At 41.3% G+C, this 22,216-nt stretch overlaps 1 protein-coding gene across 1 annotated transcript in view; it reads right to left on the reverse strand.

The window, feature by feature from the left end:
- Positions 1-397: 397 nt before the first annotated feature.
- The window catches only part of LOC137649299 (sorting nexin-17-like), a 31,043-nt gene continuing 9,224 nt past the window's right edge, over positions 398-22,216 (reverse strand). Inside the window, exons 4-5 of the mRNA XM_068382284.1 lie at positions 15,203-15,401; positions 398-5,772 (exon numbers count right to left, since the gene is read on the reverse strand). Of these exons, the coding sequence (XP_068238385.1) occupies positions 5,747-5,772; positions 15,203-15,401 (225 nt within the window). The 3' untranslated portion in view covers positions 398-5,746. The remainder of the gene's footprint in view (positions 5,773-15,202; positions 15,402-22,216) is intronic.

Here is a 22,216-nt window from a genome sequence, read left to right on the forward strand (position 1 = left end):
CTTTTCAAATTGTGGATGTCAAAAATAAAATCCAGCAGGAAATGGAAACAAATTAAGCCTGAATTCTGTCTAAAGACTTTATAAGGCTTGCTGTCCTTAAAGGCTACAACTAGCATAAAAAAAATGTTGCATAAGGAGATTAGATATGCTTAAACCACATGAGGGTAAGATTTAATAATGTGCAACTTATCAGAGTTCTTAACTATCCAGCTATGTAAACATAATTTTTTTGTTTTGTTAAGCTTTTTATAAATGACATTTTGGGGACAAATCTCATACACTGAATGATATATATGAAGAGCTATACTGCACTAAAAGGTCTTTATTAATTATCAAAAGGAAAACCTCTGAAGCATCTAATGAACTGAATTATTTTACGTCCATTCATAATTTCTTAAAACAACAAACAAAATTTAGTACTGTACTGTGAACAAGAAAAATCACTCAAAAGTTATTGCATTTGCTCTTTAATCTGGTGGGATATGCCACTGTTTTTATACAAAATAAAATCTATTCTTCCTCTTACTTTCAGAAAAATGTCCACTCCTGTTCTTACTACATTTCACAAGCAATGCAATGAAGCAGCAAATATAAGGATCAACTGGTTTGATCACCGTTTACTTCAACCAAAATAGCGTTTACTACTCAGTCATGCATTGCTGCAGGTTGGCCAGGGAACCAGCCCCCCGTTGAGATACTACCACTACAGAGTTATGGCGTCTTTTGACTGGCCTGACAGTAATACATTGGACCCTTCTCTCTGGTTACGGTTCACTTTCCCTTTGCCTACACATACACAGAAAAGTTTGGCCTATTCTTTACATATTCTCCTCTGTCCTCATACACCTGACAACACTGACATTACCAAACAATTCTTCTTCACCCAAGGAGTTACTGCACTGTAATTGTTCAGTGACCACTTTCCTCTTGGTAAGGGTAGAAGAGACTCTTAAGCTATGGTAAGCAGCTCTCCTAGGAGAAGGACACTCCAAAATCAAACCATTGTCCTCTAGTCTTGGGTAGTGCCATAGCCTCTGTACCATGGTCTTCCACTGTCTTGGGTTAGAGTTCTCTTTCCAGAGGGTACACTTAGTCACACTCTTCAATGAATTTTCTCTTCTTCTTGTTTTGTTAAAGTTTATATACGAGATATTTATTTTAATGTTACTCTTAAAATATTTTATTTTTCCTTTCCTCACTGGGCTATTTTCCCTGTTGGAGCCCATGGGCTTATAGCATCTTGCTTTTCCAACTAGGGTTGTAGCCTAGCAAGTAATAATTAATAATATTACTTTTCCTTACAAATCCAAAATACTTGATAAATATTGCACAACTATTCTAACAACTGCATTGGTCACTAGCTTTCACACCCTCCGTAATCCCTTTCAATATTTCTGGGTTCCTAAAATCTTAAATACCTAAAGTAATTAGAACAACAGATTAAAAGAGGCCTTCTTTTCTAATTAAAAGGGATGCTACCAATCACTACAGTTGGTTGGTTACTTAAAAATCAAAAACAAATTATATATATAAATATAAAGAATATGGCATCCAATCTAGTATTAAAATAAAAATACAATTAACACTATAAATATTCTAACTTCACAAATAACATGACCAGAACTCTCACTAATCATCACCCAAGTCTACCAAAATACAGGTTCTACCTAGACCACCTATTTCCATAAGGCATATCAACTTCAGATATATTTTTCATTAATGACAGTTTCAATAAACACCAAATACAATTTTCATATCCCAAATGAATGAGACTACAAAAATGGCTTCTTAAAATTATATAAAATCTCAAATTATAATATTTGAAAGTGGTATACACAACAAGACTTGAATGATATTAGGATATTCTAATGAGTGCCTTTTGACGAAAAAATCACCTGGACTTAACAACGGAATTATTCTTGAACAGTCACTTTGTAAACAATTCAAATGTACCTAGATCTAATGCCTACCTCAAAGATCAATATTTAATAATAAATATGTCTAATAATTCTTAAGGCATTTGTTTTTCCAAATTGATAGTCATATTGGAGGACAACTTGGCAAGCTACCCACCTGCAACGCAGAAGACTTTAACCCTTTTCAAACTGCCCACAAAGAACAAAACAATATCAAAGTATTGCTTCATGGATTTAATTCTATATCAAATTTCTTAGTATTGGCACTTGGATAGATGCTTTCTTATTGGTTAACAGCTAACTAAGCTAATATTACAGTACTTCCTTAAACAGCATAATTTTAATCTAGGTACACTGAATTCCTAAGCTCACTAAAAAGTCAACCTTTCTTGCAAATTCAAAATTTGCTAACCCTTTAAAACGATTCAGTTAAGACGAGAATATAACAAGCACCTGTTTCCCTAACTGTACGATCTAATGGACGCAAATTTCCCTAAGATTTGTTTGATAACAAAAGTACCTAACAAGATTAATTACTATGTTTCAGTTATTTTGCGAGGAATGTAAAAAATATGAAAAAGAACATAAGATATAAAACAAAATTCTAAACTAAATTGCTAAATGACAGTAAGGCGTCTTTTACAAGAAGTGTCATACTAATGGTTCTTAGCAGTCTTTTTGGCACCCTGCTACACCTACTTTCAATTTTCTACTTTTCTTTTGGTATGTTTGCACCAAACTTTCCTACTTCTACATTTCTTCGCACCCATTTAAGAACAAATCTATTGAGCAACCCCTCAAAAGTCTAGCAATGACTCTGCTGTCTGGTTTAAGTAAATAATGGGGACAGAACACCTGGATTAATTTTTCTGGTCTTTCCCTACCTTCTGCATGCAGGTTTACACTTCAGTCGGAAATGTATAAATAAATAAATAAAATAGACTTAATCATTGACAAAAAAAGAAGAGCTACAGACTTCATCCAAAGCAATAGTACCCTGTTGTATAAGATCCACATTAGAGAGAAACAGAGACCAGGATTTGAGTGCTGAAAGTGATAATACATACAATAATTTATTGTTCTCCACTTGTATGGTTGATTTCAACAACCAAGAGGCCTACTCTTTAGTCTCCTTTGGCAATGAAAGATGATTGTACCAGTACACTTATCATGAAGTTAAAGGAGGACCAGTAGAAACTCCAAAGGTAACAAAAATCATACCGTTGGTCTCTTGTGCAAGATGAACTTCAACTTGGTTATAAATTAATATATCCCTTTAGAATATGCTTACCAGCATATGAGATTCAATAAAATTTTAATTTTACTTATTATTATTTTAAAAATTATGAATTAATCTGCAAATTGATATTAGCTTCTGTAAAATAATGAAGTTTAAGACTTTTAAGCACAATAGATACATGTCAACTAATTGCTGTAATGTAATGTAACAAATAAAAAAAAAAATAGATGACTACTTACATGTGAAATCAACCAACCTTAATCCTGATCTCAATCAGGAACAATTTAAGTATCATTCAAAATAATAAAATATATAATTTTGGCACTACTACTTCAGAGACCCAGTAAAATCCAGATTCCAATTTGCACACTATGATGACAGATATTACTGAAGACCTGACAATGATGAGACTTGTATCACTGACAATTATAGGATTTGGATCGCCTGCCTAGCACTCCTACTTGGTCATTAGCTAACAGGTCGACTGAACTGTAACTGCTGCTTCCTAAAGAGTTAAGTTGTTGTGATCTACATAACCTGACAACTTATGAGCTCTCTCTAGCAAGTGCTTTTTTGCCATCGCTTCAATATGGATTTTCCACGAGACCATGACCTCATGACTGTTGTGATTATCCTTTTGTGCATTACAAAAGAAAATGGGAATAATTCACCACTCACACTCCTCTATCTTGTGTTTTAACACCTTGCATAAAAATTCTGAGAAATCCTCTTACAAAAATATATATTCTTACTTACGGCAACCAAAGACTTCCTTCTTTATGATTGAAATTCACACAAGCTTATGCTTTTACTTCAATCTACAATGACAAAGTCTCTCCAGCACTACTGATATACTGAATATTTCTTAATTACAACACCCATCAAATTTGAGATTTATAGCCACAGGCTGAGGAAGGATCATGGCCAGAGTCAATTTATGCAGGATACAACAAACTTCCCCTAGAAGAAGAAATTGTCACAGTTCAGGGACCCTATTAGATCCACACAATCTAGACTATTAAAAAGATCTAATTTTTTAAAAAGAACAAATCCCTTTGGGCCAGCCCTATGGGAATTATAAATGTTGACTCAATGGTCAGGCTGAAATAATAAAATTCTAAAAAGCACACTGGTCTATCACACCACTGTTGAATCAGGGGTACTCCATCATTTGTTAGGTCAAGAATATTATCTGGTCGAATAAATAATCCGGTGGAGGAAATCAGTCCATAATTATTTTCCTTAAATAAAAACAATTGAAACTTTACACCATAGATCCAGTATTCTAGGACTCAAAGAAAATGCAATGTTCAAGTCAAAATAACAACCAACCTATAGGTCTGCTGAATGGTTCTTTATTTTCTTTTGCTTTGCTTCATACTTTTACCATTCTAACTTCCCACTTGGAACATCCTTTGAAGTTTTCTTATTTGCATTTACTTTTACTGGTTTTGATATGTGTAACTTAAACTGAATTAGGTTACCTCAACTGTTTTCTAATGTTTCTCTATATACAGTAATTATTTTCCCCAAATGAAATATGCATTCTCTCCTGGACTTTCCTTACCTGTTAATTCATAAGAAATCAAGACCTTTTCCTACCATTTTCTGTTTCTTTGCTTTTTTAATTCTCAACCATTCCTCATCTTCCAAAGATTAAAAATTATATATTCTTTAGCAAGAATAACGTTTTTGCTTCATGTAATGAGACAATTTCAATACAAATGCAAAGAACTAACCATAAACAAATGGTCATTCTAATAATGGTCCAGAATATAAACAATCACTATAGTGGTTTGAATCCACAATTATGTTTGAGGGGATCAGTCTTCAGATGAACGATTAAAAGACTTGAAGAGGAAAGTAAGTAAGAAGTTACTTAGAGGCACATATATCTTAGAGCTTCAATGTAGTTTCTATTTTAATGCATACCCTATCAAATTAATCATACCAACTACAAATACAATTCATGGTTGGTGAATATTCAAGATTGGCCTTCTTCATTCAGTTTATTTTATTCTAAATTAAGAACATACACTATTTGCATTGATTTTCCTTCCCCAGCCAGGATGAGAATTGCAAAACAAAGTGAAAAGCAGCTGTGAAAAACATGGTATGTATATAGCAAGACAACGCATGAAGATTCTCTTTCATATTTTCCCAGTGCATAACTGAGGAGGCTGCAATCTTTCATACTAATACAATTACAATTTAGCTTATTCATTGACATTAAGTAGTCCTAGAATAATGGCTTGATGCATAAATCTATCAGACATATAAAACTGCTTTATTGTCTTCTGTTACCTAAGGAGAAATTGCTATCTTGGCATTTGCAATGTTTTGCCTAAGAGGATAGACATTAAGGAATTAAGAAAATCATCTCCTAAATTAATACCATCCCTATTGCTAAAAGACTATGCAAAATATAAACCCTTTGTTGACCCTAAATCAAATAAAATCTGTCGACTTCTACAATTCCATTTTTTGTGTTTCATCTTAAATTTATACAAACTCTCAATACAAAGGTTCTCATCATTTGGCGAATTGTTTACATACTGCATATGATACAACTCCTTACCTTCCTGCAGTTCTAGCAGTCTCTCACTTGTAAAACACCTATAAAAAAGAAAGGATGCCTTTAAAGAAATCTGCAATAACTTTACTAAATGAACAATAATAGTGTTACTTGAAAGATAATTCATTTGGGTAGAAGAAAACTTATAAAGTAATAAAATAGTGGTAAATCATGGATAAGATGTATTAATCACAGTAAAAACACAAGTTTGGTGTAAATTAAATATAATAAATACCAGTACGTTGTAAAGGAAAAATACAAAAATAATAAACAGAATGTTTTAAATTTAAAAAAATCTAGAAATAAAAAAAAAAAATTATGACAGCGAAAATAAAGCAGTCAATGAAATCATGAATGGGTGTAGACCTGGACTTGAGACCAGGTGGTGTGTTTAAACTCTGAAGCTTCTCCGAGTGCTTAAAACAGCATGTGACTAAACAGCATTTGAAGCTTTATCTAATCACTCTCTGACAATCAGTTCCTTTGACACCAAAGAGCAGATAGGATTCACTTGGTCAATTAAACCGAGAAATACCTAAAATAATGGTAGCTATAATAATGGATATAATTTAGCCTTTCCAAAATAAAAAAATTGTAAATAAGTAATGATGAGAGTCACTGGTTTAAAATAATGCCTTTGAACCAGTCCTTTAAAATAGAAGAAACATATGAAGAAGCATCCAGCATAAATGGATAGTCATTATATAGCCTAAGTAACCGATGCTAAGAAAGGAAAGAAAACCTGAAATGAAAACCTTAATTTCTAGGGCAGACAAGCGAGGACACTCTTCTTACTGCCAAAGACAGGAAATATTAATAAGCAAAGGTTTCTATGTATTCAAGTATTTAAAAAAGAACAGTAAAATAGGGGAGTAGGCATAGAAACATGGAATATCTCACTACCATCGGGTAAAGACATAAACATTCTAAGGATGCTAAAGAAAAAATTAATTTCTTTGCCAAGAAATGGATGGCAATTAAAAGCCAATATCCTGTGACCTCAATTGAAGAACTTCAAGTATAACATTTGAATATTTACAAGTTGTTCATAAATGGCAAAGGCAATGCCCTATACCATATATACATATGGCAAGAGCTCCACACCCAAGCTAGGACCAGCAAAAGCCAGGCAATCGAGCAAGGTTAGAACTTCCGACCCACGAATCATGAGTCAAAGATGTTCTTCACAAAGCTACATTATTGCATCTCCTGGCTCTACTGAATAGTTATGAACATGTGACTGGTAAAAAGTTTGTTTCACATTGCAATTGCTAGAAGATAAAGCAGATCCAAGAAAAATTCTTGTGAAACCAAAAACTGTAGTCATAGCTACAATTAGAAAAAACTTTAAAAAACTCTCAGCAGAACATTCAGTGCTAAATGTTACTAATTTACGACCTTATCACTTACATCTTAAGTGATATTTGCACTTTATTTACCTACATAAAAAAATTAAGCAATTACAGATGCTAATATTTCCAAGATATGTATACGGTATAGAAAATTAAAGATAAACTTTGCAAATGATATACAGCATGAAAATTTGTGTTGTAACGTAAGAAAATGAATTTTAATTTTTCAACTCCCAAAATAATGCGGTTTGGATGGTTTAGGAAAGCAGTTGTTACTAGAAATTTTTCAATGTCATTTAACTACTTGTCCATTTTACTGATCAGGAAGGAAAGGTTTCGGAGGTCACGTCACACTGACTAGTTATTGCTGGTAATGAGTAAGTGTCTGTCTTCGGGTAAGGCCACTGATACATTCGAAGATCATTATCATCATCAGGGGCTTGCCGTTGTGTTAGAGCATTCAACTCAGTTCCCCTTTGATTACCGTGACTGACTGAAGAGTAGTATTGGCCCTAGAGTTATGTTGGTGTAGCCTGTTTAGTAAATGGGAATTTCATGAGTGCAGCTTCTTTCCTGGATTTTGAGTTCCCCTCAAGAAATGGTTTTCAGTGTCTCTATGTCCTCCTTGATGGCTAGTATGAACGTCAGCTAAGTTTTTTTTTTTTTTATTACATTTATTGGTTATTTTTCCATTATTAATGTATGAACTCTGATAAAATTTGTATCTGTTATGTCTATTGTTTAAGCGTAATTATCAAAATGTTATTTTGATAATAAAATAAATTTTTGAATATACTTACCCGGTGATTATAATAGCTGCAACTCTGTTGCTCGACAGAAAAACTCTAAGGAAAAATTCGCCAGCGATCGCTACACAGGTAGGGGGTGTACTCAACAGCGCCATCTGTCGTCCAGATACCCAGTACTCATTGTAAACAAAGAACTCAATTTTCTCCTCGGTCCACTGCGTCTCTATTGGGGAGGAAGGGAGGGTCCTTTAATTTATAATCACCGGGTAAGTATATTCAAAAATTTATTTTATTATCAAAATAACATTTTTCAATATTTAACTTAGCCGGTGATTATAATAGCTGATTCACACCCAGGGGGGTGGGTAGAGACCAGCAAAATATGTTTACATCATTATGAGCTAAGAATTTTTATTTCATTTTAGAAGTTATCAAAATAACAAAAACAAAATAAATAGGTACCTGGTAAGGAAGTCGACTTGAACAATTACTCTGCCTTTTTAAGTACGTCTTCCTTACGGAGCCTCGCGATCCTCTTAGGATGCTGAGCGACCCCTAGGATCTGAAGTATCAAGGGTTGCAACCCATACAACAGGACCTCATCAAAACCTCTAATCTAGGCGCTTCTCAAGTAAAGACTTTTGACCACCCGCCAAATCAACCAGGATGCGAAAGGCTTCTTAGCCTTCCGGACAACCCAAAAACAACAATAAAAACATTTCAAGAGAAAGATTAAAAAGGTTATGGAATTAGGGAATTGTAGTGGTTGAGGCCTCACCCACTACTGCACTCGCTGCTACGAATGGTCCCAGAGTGTAGCAGTCCTCGTAAAGAGACTGGACATCCTTAAGATAAAAAGACGCGAACACTGACTTGCTTCTCCAATAGGTTGCGTCCATTATACTTCGCAGAGATCTGTTTTGTTTAAAGGCCACGGAAGTTGCGACAGCTCTAACTTCGTGTGTCCTTACCTTCAGCAAAGCTTGGTCTTCCTCACTCAGATGTGAATGAGCTTCTCGTATTAACAGTGTCTTCCTCACTCAGATGTGAATGAGCTTCTCGTATTAACAGTCTGATAAAATAGGATAAAGCATTCTTTGACATAGGCAAAGATGGTTTCTTAACTGAACACCATAAAGCTTCTGACTGGCCTCGTAAAGGTTTAGTTCGTCTTAAATAGAACTTAAGAGCTCTCACAGGGCATAAGACTCTTTCTAGTTCATTTCCAACCATATTCGATAAGCTTGGAATATCGAACGATTTCGGCCAAGGACGAGAGGGTAGCTCGTTTTTGGCTAGAAAACCAAGTTGTAGAGAACATGTAGCCGTTTCAGATGAAAATCCGATGTTCTTGCTGAAGGCGTGAATCTCACTGACTCTTTTCGCCGTGGCTAAGCATACCAGGAAAAGAGTCTTTAAGGTGAGATCTTTAAGGGAGGCTGATTGTAGCGGCTCGAACCTGTCTGACATGAGGAATCTTAGTACCACGTCTAAATTCCAACCAGGTGTAACCAAACGACGCTCCTTCGTGGTCTCAAAAGACTTAAGGAGGTCCTGTAGATCTTTATTGTTGGAAAGATCTAAGCCTCTGTGACGGAAGACTGATGCCAACATGCTTCTGTAACCCTTGATAGTGGGAGCTGAAAGAGATCGTTCTTTCCTCAGGTATAAAAGGAAGTCAGCTATTTGAGTTACAGAGGTACTGGTCGAGGATACAGATACTGACTTGCACCAGTTTCGGAAGACTTCCCACTTCGATTGGTAGACTCTAAGGGTGGATGTCCTCCTTGCTCTAGCAATCGCCCTGGCTGCCTCCTTCGAAAAGCCTCTAGCTCTCGAGAGTCTTTCGATAGTCTGAAGGCAGTCAGACGAAGAGCGTGGAGGCCTTGGTGTACCTTCTTTATGTGTGGCTGACGTAGAAGGTCCACCCTTAGAGGAAGAGTTCTGGGAACGTCCACTAGCCATCGAAGTACCTCGGTGAACCATTCTCTCGCGGGTCAGAGGGGAGCAACTAACGTCAACCTTGTCCCTTCGTGAGAGGCGAACTTCTGCAGTACCTTGTTGACAATCTTGAACGGAGGGATTGCATATAGGTCTAGATGTGACCAATCTAGGAGAAAGGCATCTATATGAACTGCTGCTGGGTCCGGGATTGGAGAGCAATATATTGGGAGCCTCTTGGTCATCGAGGTTGCGAAGAGATCTATGGTTGGCTGGCCCCATGTGGCCCAAAGTCTCTTGCATACATCCTTGTGGAGGGTCCATTCTGTTGGAATGATTTGTCCCTTCCGACTGAGACAATCTGCCATGACATTCAAGTTGCCTTGGATGAACCTCGTTACTAGCGAAATGTTTTGACCTTTTGACCAGGTGAGGAGGTCCCTTGCGATCTCGTACAACGTCATAGAGTGGGTCCCTCCTTGCTTGGAGATGTACGCCAAAGCCGTGGTGTTGTCCGAGTTCACCTCCACCACTTTGCCTTGAAGGAGAGACTTGAAGCTTTTCAAGGCCAGATGAACTGCCAGTAGCTCCTTGCAGTTGATATGCATTGTCCTTTGACTCGAGTTCCATATTCCTGAGCATTCCCGACCGTCTAATGTCGCGCCCCAGCCTATGTCCGATGCGTCCGAGAAGAGAACGTGGTTGGGAGTCTGAATAGCCAGGGGCAGACCCTCTCTGAGGCTGATACTGTCCTTCCACCATGTCAGGCAAGACTTCATCTTCTCGGAAATGGGGATCAAAACCGCTTCTAGCGTCTTGTCCTTTTTCCAGTAAAAAGCTAGGTGATATTGAAGAGGACGGAGGTGTAGTCTTCCTAACGACACGAACTGTTCCAGGGATGATAGTGTCCCTATCAGACTCATCCACTGCCTGACTGAACATCGTTCCTTCTTCAGCATGTTCTGGATGCATAACTGGGCTTGGCTTGTTCTGGGGGCCGACGGAAAAGCCCGAAAAGCTAGACTGTGAATCTCCATCCCTAAATACACAATAGTTTGGGATGGGACCACTTGAGACTTTTCCAAATTGACAAGGAGACCCAATTCCTTGGTCAGATCTAGAGTCCACTTTAGATCCTTCAGACAGCGACGACTGGAAGAAGCTCTTAGAAGCCAGTCGTCCAAATAGAGGGAGGCTCGGATGTCCGCTAAATGAAGGAATTTGGCTACATTCCTCATTAGCCTCGTAAACACAAGAGGAGCTGTGCTTAGGCCAAAGCACAGGGCTTGAAACTGGTAGACAACCTTTTCGTAAACAAATCTCAGAAAAGGTTGGGAGTCTGGGTGGATGGGGACGTGGAAGTATGCGTCCCTTAGGTCTAAAGAGACCATCCAGTCTTCCTTTCTGACCGCTGCTAGAACGGACTTTGTGGTCTCCATGGAGAACGTCTGCTTTGTGACAAAGACATTCAGCGCACTGACGTCTAGCACTGGCCTCCACCCTCCTGTCTTCTTTGACACCAAGAAGAGACGGTTGTAGAAGCCCGGGGTTTGATGGTCCAGGACTTTGACTACCGCTCCCTTTTCTAGTAAGAGAGACACTTCCTGTTTCAATGCTCGTCTCTTGTCTTCCTCTCTGTACCTGGGAGAGAGATCGATGGGAGACGTTGCTAGAGGGGGTTTTCGTACAAATGGGATCTTGTACCCCTCTCTGAGCAACTTCACAGATTGTGCATCTGCGCCTCTCTTCTCCCAGGTCTGCCAAAAGTTCTTGAGTCTGGCTCCCACTGCTGTCTGAAGAAGCTGGCAGTCAGACTCTGCCCTTAAAGGACTTGGTTCCTTTCTTCTTTCCACGTCTCCCTTCGGCACGAGCACCTCCTCTGCTGGAGGCTCTGCCACGAAAGGGCGGAATAAAACGGGACGCTGGAGTGTCCATCCTTGGTCTAGCTGACAAGGTAGGCAAAGGGGTGGCTTTGCGAGCAGAGGATGCAACCAGATCATGAGTATCCTTCTGTATCAAAGAAGCAGCAATCTCCTTAATCAGGTCCTCTGGAAAGAGGCACTTGGAAAGAGGAGCAAACAGAAGTTCGGATCTCTGGCATGGTGTAATTCCAGCTGACAGGAAAGAGTATAGGTTCTCACGCTTCTTGAGGACTCCAGACACAAAAGATGCAGCAAGCTCATTAGACCCGTCACGTACGGCCTTGTCCATGCAGGACATGATGAGCAAGGAAGTCTCCTTCTCTGTCGGAGAGATCTTTCTGCTTAGAGCTCCCAGACACCAGTCTAAAAAGTTGAAGACCTCGAAGGCTCTAAATATACCTTTCAAAAGGTGGTCCAGGTCCGAAGATGACCAACATATCTTTGAGCGTCTCATGGCTAGCCGGCGGGGAGAGTCTACAAGACTTGAGAAGTCGCCCTGGGCAGAGGCAGGAACTCCCAAGCCGAGAACTTCTCCCGTGGCATACCAGACGCTCGATCTAGAAGAGAGTCTAGCAGGGGGAAACGTAAAGGCTGTCTTCCCTAGACTCTTTTTGGACTGCATCCATTCTCCTATCACTCGTAAAGCTCTCTTGGACGAGCGTGCGAGGACGAGTCTAGTAAAGGCAGGCGTGGATGACGGCATACCCAAAACAAACTCTGACGGAGGAGAGCGCGGAGCCACAGACACAAACTGGTCCAAAAACATCTCTTTGAACAGTGCCAAAACTTTTCTAAAGTCTAAAGAGGGTTGCGTAGACTTAGGCTCGTCCAGTTCTGAATGTGGTTCATCTACGTGTGCAGCACCATCATCATCAGAAAGTCCCTCATCCGAGTATTGAGGAGGAAGCGGCAATGGAGTAGGTAACGGCTGGTTAGCTGAGTCCGGTCGCACGGGTGCATGCGTGACTGAGCCGGACGCAACGTCATGGAACTGTTGCCCAGTCTGTGAGCTGGCAACAACCATAGCAGCGCGGGGACGCACAGCGTCTACTCCAGACTGTCTAGCCTGATGTGGGTGAGCAGTGGCAACCACACTGGGTTGTGGAGGTTGACGCACCGCGTCAAAACAAAACAACTCTGACGGTTGTTGTACCTCACGAACGTCAACGGAAGGCTCCGTGCGTCGCTGAACGTCAACATGCGGCTGGCAGGGCACACTGGAACGCATGGGTGGCGGAACTCTCTCAACTGGAGTGCGCAAGAAGGTCGCCTCAGCGTCCACAGGACGCACAACCGAGCGAGTGGGTGGTTGTAGGCAAGAGGCTGCACTAGCTGGTGCGGCAGCAACCTTCTCCACACGCAAGTCCTGCATAAGTGACGTTAATTGGGACTGCATGTCTTGCAGCAAAGACCACTTAGGGTCTGCAGGAGCAGGTGCGGCGACAGACGCTGTAACTGTCTGAGGTGGTACCGCTTTGCCTCTCTTAGGAGGTGAGCAGTCATCGGAAGACTGCAGCGAGTCCGAACTGACCCAGTGGCTACAGCTGGGCCGTTGGACTTGTGCGGAAGGGACCGACTTGCGCTTTAACGGTCGTGAGACCTTGGTCCATTGTTTCTTGCGAGAAACACCTTCCGAAGACGAGGAATAAATGGGCTCTCTCGTCTTTGTGTGGCAGGGGCGATCTTGGGAAGATGCGCCCGATACCACGGAGGGAACGTCTGTTCGCTGATTAAAGCCTCTCGAACCCATTTGTCGTACGACATTGCTTCTCCCCTGGACTTGGGAGCTTGCAAGAGGTCCCGGACTAGGAGGACGACAGGCACGAACAGACGAACCCTCAAGCGCAACACTATCCACAACACTATCACTCACTTTAACACTTCCCACTGCACATTTACACTTCAGCTCCTTCACATCCGCCATGAGCTGGTTACGGTCACTAGCCAGGGACTCAACTCTCTCACCCAGAGCTTGGATGGCACGCATCATATCAGCCATCGAAGGTTCCTGAGTGCCAGAAGGGGGGTTAGGAGCAACCACTACAGGGGAAGGAATAGGTTGTGGGGCATGAGGAGAGGAAATGTCAATAGAACGAGAGGAACTTCTCCTAACTCTATCTCTCTCTAGCCTACGTGTATACTTTTGGAATTCGATAAAATCGAATTCCGAAAGCCCAACGCACTCCTCACATCGATCTTCCAATTGACAGGTTTTATCCCGACAATTGGAACAAACAGTGTGAGGGTCGATAGAGGCCTTCGGAAGACGCCTTGAACAGTCCCTAGCATTACACTTCCTAAATTTTGGGACTTGTGAAGGGTCAGCCATTTTGAATTGGTCAAAGGGGAATTCAAAAACTATCAAAAAGTCATCAACAAATAATCCGTAATCAAAAAAAGAATGCAAGGATTTTTGAAGAGAAAGCCTGCACAGCGAAAGCTCAAAACTAGAATAGTGTACTTCACCAAATAGTTGTGAAAACAAATCCAGTTAGCAACAGCGAATAAGTAGGTCTTGCCGGTAGCACGACAGAGAGAAAATTGAGTTCTTTGTTTACAATGAGTACTGGGTATCTGGACGACAGATGGCGCTGTTGAGTACACCCCCTACCTGTGTAGCGATCGCTGGCGAATTTTTCCTTAGAGTTTTTCTGTCGAGCAACAGAGTTTCAGCTATTATAATCACCGGCTAAGTTAAATATTGAAAAATGTTTTTTTTAATGTTGTTTTTGTATAATTCTCCTTCACATATCCAAACCTCTTTTAAATCAAGTGTTATCATTGCTCATGATGTGGGCAACGTATCTGTGTAAATAAATTCAAAATAACCAAAATAATGATGGCATTCATTTTAGAAGATGAATAAGTTAAAAAAATAAATGGCAAATCAAAACATATTATCATGTGCATTCATCATTTGGGTTGAATGGTTCCAGCAGTACCTTGTCGTAAGTCAAGAAATTATGTGCAAGACCCATAGAAATCTATACTACATGTACAAGAAACTATGGGTAAAGAATAATTGTTCATTTGAACAAAAAACCCACTAAACAGGCCTCATAAGTTAAAAAAATATAGAGCTCTGCAATTTTCAATAGCAACTCAACATATAAAACATCAATGATTTGAAGAAGAGCAACATACAGAAAAAAAAGGGGGGGGGGAGTTCAAGCAAGGCTGGATGAAAATCACTACTGTAAGGAGTAGTTTGTACTGGGTGCCATTACTGTAATATAATGCTGTGAAACTTGTTTGCTCAAAAGCAACAACTAGGAATTTGGGCAACAAAGAATACAATATCTTATATCAGACTGATAAAGTATCTTCAGCATGTGAAATACAGGGTTCCATAAAATCCAAATGGTTGTCTCCTTTCGTGCTGCTTTGTTTGTTATAAAAATAAATTCCGCTTCCTTCAAATGGAGAGCCACTAGGAAAATAAATGTTTGCAACTTGTATGAACACAAGAATGACCTATTTATTTTAAAATGCAGTGCTAGAATATACCATTTCTGTACTCCAATTGGCATTCTGAATTGTCTTCTCCCATCATATCAAAGGCATCATTTTCCACAGTACTTGGCTCGGTTTTACCATTAGTATTGGTGGCTGTGGATGGACGGTTATCAAGGATGTTGCAATCGCTCAGGCGTTCACTCAGACGGCGCAGCGACAAAGGACCTATGGGAGACTGAGAGGATCCATCCTAAAAATAAAATAAAAGCCCATGTAATCATTCATACAGTCTTCAAAGGGTAAAATAATCTTAACCGAGTTTCAGAAAATAATCATTAATTTGATCTAAATTAGTAAATTAATAAAACAAGTACAATATAAGCATTTTGATTTAGAAGGGATGACCTTACAAACAATGAATATTATTAATTTCTTAAAAGTAAAATATATTTCTTAAATGTACATCTATTACTTATAATACAGACTAATTTTATGTTCTTGGAAATTCTAGACACGTAAGTCCACCTTCAGAAAAAAAAAAAAAAAAAAAAAAAAAAAAAAACAGTGGTATAGGCAGAAGCACTACAGTGCGGAATTGAATTATCAAATCTTCACCACACAATTGCAATTATTTTCTTTTTTAAAAATTAACTACCCTAATATTTATTGTACCATTAAATTGAACCCTAAGATCTTTTAAATCATCTGAACCAAAAACTTCTACATTTTGAATGCACAATCCATTTACCTGGCTTACATTAACAAACATAGACTGAAAGATGAAGGGAGCAGCGGAGGAAGCGGTAGCCTGGGAATCCAATCAAAAGCTAATGATTTTCCCCTTATCTTTCAATTTAGCTTCTGTATCTTTTGTAGATTTGACTAACTTCAGGTAAGAAAGTATTATATCTTCTCATAAATAACTACACTCAGTACATTGCTCAAGCAAAGTCACATACACAGCCTCAGCAATGAACACTCTTTGGATGAGGCAACAATTTTAAAGATGTTAGCTTTTTTATTTTGCAACCTGCACAAAATCTCTGTACAGAAGACATACTTTCTAATTTATAACCATAAGAATGATAAAAAAGGGTATTTTCATTTTAAAATAAATTTTTAAATATACTTACCTGGTAGTTACATGTAAATAGCTTAATCCCGCGTTTCGTCGCACGCACGGCAGAAATTAAAATTTCGCGGCAATCACCGCCAGGTGAGTAGGTGGTCATACCTGAGTGCCATCTCTCAGTAAGTAATGGAACCATTCCCAACATTCCTCAGAAATTCCATGCCCCTGTTTTCAGAGGGGAGGAGGGAGGGCCCTTTTATATATGTAACTACCAGGTAAGTATATTTAGAAAATCATTCTAAAATGAAAATACCATTTTTAAATATGTAACTTCCCTGGTAGTTACATATAAATAGCTGATTGACACCATTGGTGGCGGGTTAGAAAACCTCATCCCGTCGGGAATTCGTATAATTATTAATACTGCTACAAATTAGTAGTACCAATAATCTGGTTCTTACCTGATAAGGAAGCTGGCTTCATAGTTATCCTGCCTCATTTGCCTGCATTCCTTAAGAGACTCAGCGATCCACCCAAGGGGCTGTAAAAGTCTCTGTGGGGCTGCCACAAGGTCCTCGACCTAAGCGTGGCTAGACCTCCACCCTTGCTATCCTGGCATAGCCATGGACAACGATTCTGACCACCTACTCCGAAAACTAAAAACACAGACCATAAAAACTAACTTGACTTGCATCCCAGACTGTGGAAGGCTGCAACAACCTTCACAGACAATCTGAGAAAACAAGTACAAGAAAAAAGCCAAGGGTATATAATAAAAAAAAGGTTGTAAGGAAGAGGCAGTAGACCCCTCTTCGACTACGACGCCGGAGGTAACCTACGGACCCAGGAGCAACAATCTTCATGTTGGGTCTGGGCATCTTTAAGATAACAGTCTGCGAAGACTGATTTACTTCGTCAGAAAGTAGCTTCCAAAATTGACTTCATTGACTTATGTGCTTGTAAGCCACAGAAGTCGCTACAGCTCTAACCTCATGTGGTTTACCTTAAGGATTGAGAAACTTCTTTCCTCACAATTCTGGTGAGTTTCCCTTATCAAATCCTTAATAAAAAAAGCCAGGGCATTCTTTGATAAAGGCAAAGAGGGCTTTTTAAACTGAGCACCAGAGGTTGCCTGCTTGTCCTCTCAGGTTTTTGGATGCGTGCAGATAAAATTTTAAAGCTCTCACTGGAGAAAGGCCTCTCTCCTTCTCCCGTCCAACAAAGTGAGATAGCCCTGGGATGGTAAAAGATCTTGGCCAAGGTCGATAAAGATTCTCGTTTTTTGGCGAGAAAGCCTAGGTGAAGGGAGCAAACTGCATTGTCTCCATTAAAGCCCACCTTCTTGCTGATGGCTTGTAACTCTCCTACTCTTTTGGCTGTAGCCAATGCAACTAGGAATAGAGTCTTTGGTAAGATCCTTCCAAGAAGCCTTGTCAAGGGGGTTTAAACCTACTTGAGGTAAAAGAGGCCAGGACTACATCCAGGTTCCAAGAGGGGGTTGGATTGTCCTTTCTCTTAGCGGTCTCAAAATTTCTAATGAGATCCGAGAGATCCTTGTTACCTGACACGTCATTGTGTCTGATGAAAGACGGAGGCTAGCATGCTGTGGTAACCCTTGATGGCAGGTACAGCCAGTTTCTCCTTTGTTCGCCAATGCAACAGAAAGTCTGCTATTTGGGCTATAGAGGTACTGGTAGAGGAAAGTATGTTAGTCCTGCACCATTCTCTAAACACCTCCGACTTAGATTGGTAAACTCTAATAGTGGATGTCCTTCTAGCTCTCGCGATAGCTCGTGCAGCTTCCCTTGAAAAGCCCTTCGCTCTTGCCAGTTTTTCGATAGTCGAAAGGCAGTCCGATTGAGAGCGGGGAAATTCTGATGGTACCTCTCTATGTGTGGCTGTTTGAGTAGATCGCTCCGACTTGGTAACGTTCTGGAGGTATCTACCAGCCACTCCATCACTTCTGCAACCCAAGGTGTGCGATTCCCTGAACTTTTTCAGAACTCTGTCCAGGATCTTGAATGGAGGAAAAGCGTATACATTTAGGTCCCCCCAGTCCAAGAGAAAAGCGTCCACTGCAGCTGCTTCCTGGTCTGGGACTGGAGAGCAATACTCTGGCAACCTCTTTGTCATCTGTGTAGCGAAGAGGTCTATCGAGGGTTGACCGCACAACATCCAAAGGTTGGTGCACATCTAGTGATGTAGGGTCCACTCTGTAGTTACAACTAGTCTTCCTCTGCTGAGAAGGTCCGCCCTGACGTTCTTTTCCCCTTCTATGAAGCGAGTTATCAGGGTTATGTCCCTCGCTTTCACCCACAGTAGTAGATCTCTCGCAGCCTCGTAAAGTGAGTCTGAACGAGTGCCTTCCTGCTTCTTGATGTAGGCCAACGCTGAGGTGTTGTCTGCGTTGACCTGAACTAATTTTCCTTGGACTTCCTCCTGAAAGTATATTAGTGCTAGGTGAATGGCCACTAGCTCCTTGATGTTTATGTGCCATTCCCTCTGAGACTCTTCCCACAGACCCGATATCTCGGTCTTCCCCAGTGTTGCACCCCACCTCATGTCTGAGGCATCGGAATACAACACTAGGTCAGGGTTCCTCTGATAAAGTTCGAGGCCTTCCAGGAGTTTGTTGGGATCGACCCACCAACTCAAGTGATTCCTGATCCCCAGAAGAATCGGGAATCCACTTTTCTAGACTTTGACCTTTCGTCCAAAATTTTGCAAGATGAAATTGAAGAGGCCGCAAATGAAGTCTTCCCAGGGAAAACGAACTGTTCGATTGATGAGAGGGTATCCAGGAGACTCATCCATTCTCTCACCGAGCAGAACCATATCTCTAGGAAGTGTCGCACCTTTACTAGGCAATCTAGAATGCGTTTCGGGGCTGGAAAAGCCCCGAAAAACCACTGAGTGAATTTTCATCCCCAGGTAAAACACAATCTGCGAGGGTGTCAGTTGAGATTTGGCCAGGTTCACCATCAGACCTAACTGTTGCGTCAAGGACATTGTAATTTGAAGAGCCTCCAGACACTTTTCTTGCGACCTTGCTCTGAGTAGCTGGTCGTCCAGGAACATAGATATCCGTACTCCCTTTAGATATAGCCAGCAAGCCACGTTGGCAACCACTCGGGTAAAAAACGTAGGGAGCCGTGCTCAGTCCAAAACAGAGTGCTTTGAACTGATAAGTAGTTTTAAGGAACACAAATCTTAGAAATTTTCTGTGGTTAGGGTGTATTGGGATGTGGAAATATGCGTCCTGCATATCTAATGACACCCTCCAGTTTACCTGTATGGTGCCTGCTAGGACTGACGCAGAAGTTTACATGGCAAATTTACTTTGCTGACGAACTTGTTCAAGGGACTGACGTCCAGAACAGGTCTCCATCCCCCCGAGTTCTTTGGAACTAGCAAAAGTCTGTTGTAAAATCCCTCCAAAGAGGTGTCCTCTACTACTTCTATGGCTGATTTTGACAGCATCTGGTTAACCTACTCTTGAAGAACTGCTGCCAGTAGTGGAATACTTGTGTCTGGAGACTGAGTTTACTTTTTGGGTTTTGGTTGCTGTTTGGGGTTACGAGGTTGCCCTCCAGCAGCCATTCTCTGTCCTCTTCTAGACAAGCTCTCCCACGAAAGGGCTGACGCGTGGGAGGAGCTTTCTTCTCCTTCCTGGCTAAAAGGTTAGTCGGAAGCACTTCCTCGCAGTCCTTTGTAAGCAGATCTTACGTTGCTTGTGCGTAATAGCTGCCGATAAGTCCTTCACTAGCTCTGAAGGGAAGAGGAATTTGATCAAGGGAGCATACAAGAGCTCTGCTCTCTGAGCGAGAGTCAATCCTGATGACAGGAAAGAAAACAGCATAGCTCTTTCTCAATAAAATCTACTGTGAAAAAGGGTTGTAAGTTCGACCGACCCGTTCCTCACGGCTTATCTAGACAGGCAAAAAGGTGCATCTGCATCTCGTTCTTATCATCTGTGACGTCTGCGAGGACTCCTAGAGTCCAGTCCATCAAGCTGAAGACCTCGATTGTTCTCAAGATGCCCTTCAGCAAGTGATCCATCTCTGACGTGGACTGCATCACCTTAGCCTTAGTCATGGCTGAACTACGTGAGGCGTCAACGAAAAGAAGTCTCCTTGGGAGGAGGTAGGAACTTCCAAACTGAGAACCTCCCCAGGCTTGTACCACACACAGGATCTAGAAGCTAATCTCGTAGGGGGAAAGGAAAGGTTGTGTTCTTGTTCTTTCTCTTGAGAATCCAATCGTTCAGAGTCGAAAAAGACCTCTAGACCGATCTGGCTAACACTGTTTCCTTGAAAGAGGAAGATTCCTGGGGTCTACCCTTCAAAAACTGCGAGGGCGGGCTCCAAGGTACAGCCTGCTGAAAAGTCCTCCAGATATAAGTCCGCCAGAACTGCAAGTAATCTTTAAGATCTGCTGCATGAAGAGTTTTCTGCGTTTCCTTCTCTGAGATCCGTCCTGGCATACCTGATAAGGAAGCTGGCTTCATAGGTTTTAATGCCTCATTTGCTTGCATTCCTTGAGAGACTCAGCGATCCACCCGGGGGCTGTAAAAGTCTCTGTGGGGCAGCCACATCCTCTAAAGGGTTAGTGATCTCCGAAGGAGAACGAGTGGGAGAAAGCACATGCCTCGCCTTGCATGCTAGCGTCCCGCATGCGTCCAGCATGCTGCGAGGAAGTTATGCTGAGTCCAGCATGCTGTGAGGAAGTCATGCTGCGTCCAGCATGCTGATGCTGTTGTGATCTTCCTCTGATTGCGACTTGTAAACGTCAACAGGGACGTAATGGACCGTTGAAGCTCTGACAGGCATGATGCTGTGTCAAGCATGCTGTGAGGGAGCGTCCTTGTCGCCTCCCGTAACGCGTCCAAATCGCTGCGAGCGAGTGTCCATGAGCGCTGCAGCTCGCGTTTGTTCTTGCCGCGAGAGAGCGCTCGGGACTATGACATTCGCGATCCTGACGCGGGGAGCGTTCTGCTCGCGTGCGTACAGCATGCATTCAGCTAGCGTACATCCAGCATGCTGTGAGGGAGCGTCAAAATCCTTGCTGCCTCCCGTAATGCGTCCAGATCGCTGCGAGGGAGCGTCCATGAGCGCTGCAGCTTGCGTGCATTCTTGCCGCGAGAGTGCACTTGGAACTATGACGTTCGCGATCCTGATGCGGGGAAGCGGCCCACTCGCATGCGTCCAGCATGCTGCGAGGAAACTCCTGCTCGGGTGAGTCCAGCATGCATCGCGCATGCTGCATGCGTCCAGCATGCTGTGAGGGAGCGACAAGATCTATGCCACCTCCCGAAACACGTCCAGACCACTGTGAGGGAGCGATCTCGACGCTCGGTTCCATGACACGCAACTCTGTTTGGGAGCTGCGTCAACCGATGGCGAGGATAACACTTTTACCTCTCCTTTCCAATGGCGAGGGTGAGCGTACTGGGATGCGTCAACACGATCGCTCGAGGGGACGTCCGTTCGCTGATCAAGGTCTGACATCTCCCTTCGCCTTTCGACTTTCCTTCTCCCAGGGGTTGGGGAGCATGGAAGAGGTCCTGGGCTAGGAGTATGACGGACACGAACGGACACACCCTCCACTGCAATGCATCATGCTTACGTGCCACTGAACACTAGCACTTTTAACTATTTCACATTAGACCATAATAGACCTGCCCGTTGTGAGAGATTATACTCTTTCGCCAAGGGCTAGAAAGAAAATACAATAGGCTATTTGATTAATATTAGTATTCTCAAAATCGAAATATTATATAACGATACAAAGTATTGTGAAACTATAACGATCGTCAAGAGTACTAGGCCTATGTAGCGTAAATTGACTGTACGCTCATGAAATCTCTAAATAAATCGAAAATTAACTAAAGGAATTATACTAATAGGACAAATATATACTTAAAAATAATATAATTCCCTACATTATAAAAATTAAAATACTTATGCTTAGTAAGTTAGCATTTTAACATTTCT

The sequence above is a fragment of the Palaemon carinicauda genome, chromosome 11, assembly GCF_036898095.1.
Source record: "Palaemon carinicauda isolate YSFRI2023 chromosome 11, ASM3689809v2, whole genome shotgun sequence".
In the NCBI taxonomy this organism is placed as follows: domain Eukaryota; kingdom Metazoa; phylum Arthropoda; class Malacostraca; order Decapoda; family Palaemonidae; genus Palaemon; species Palaemon carinicauda.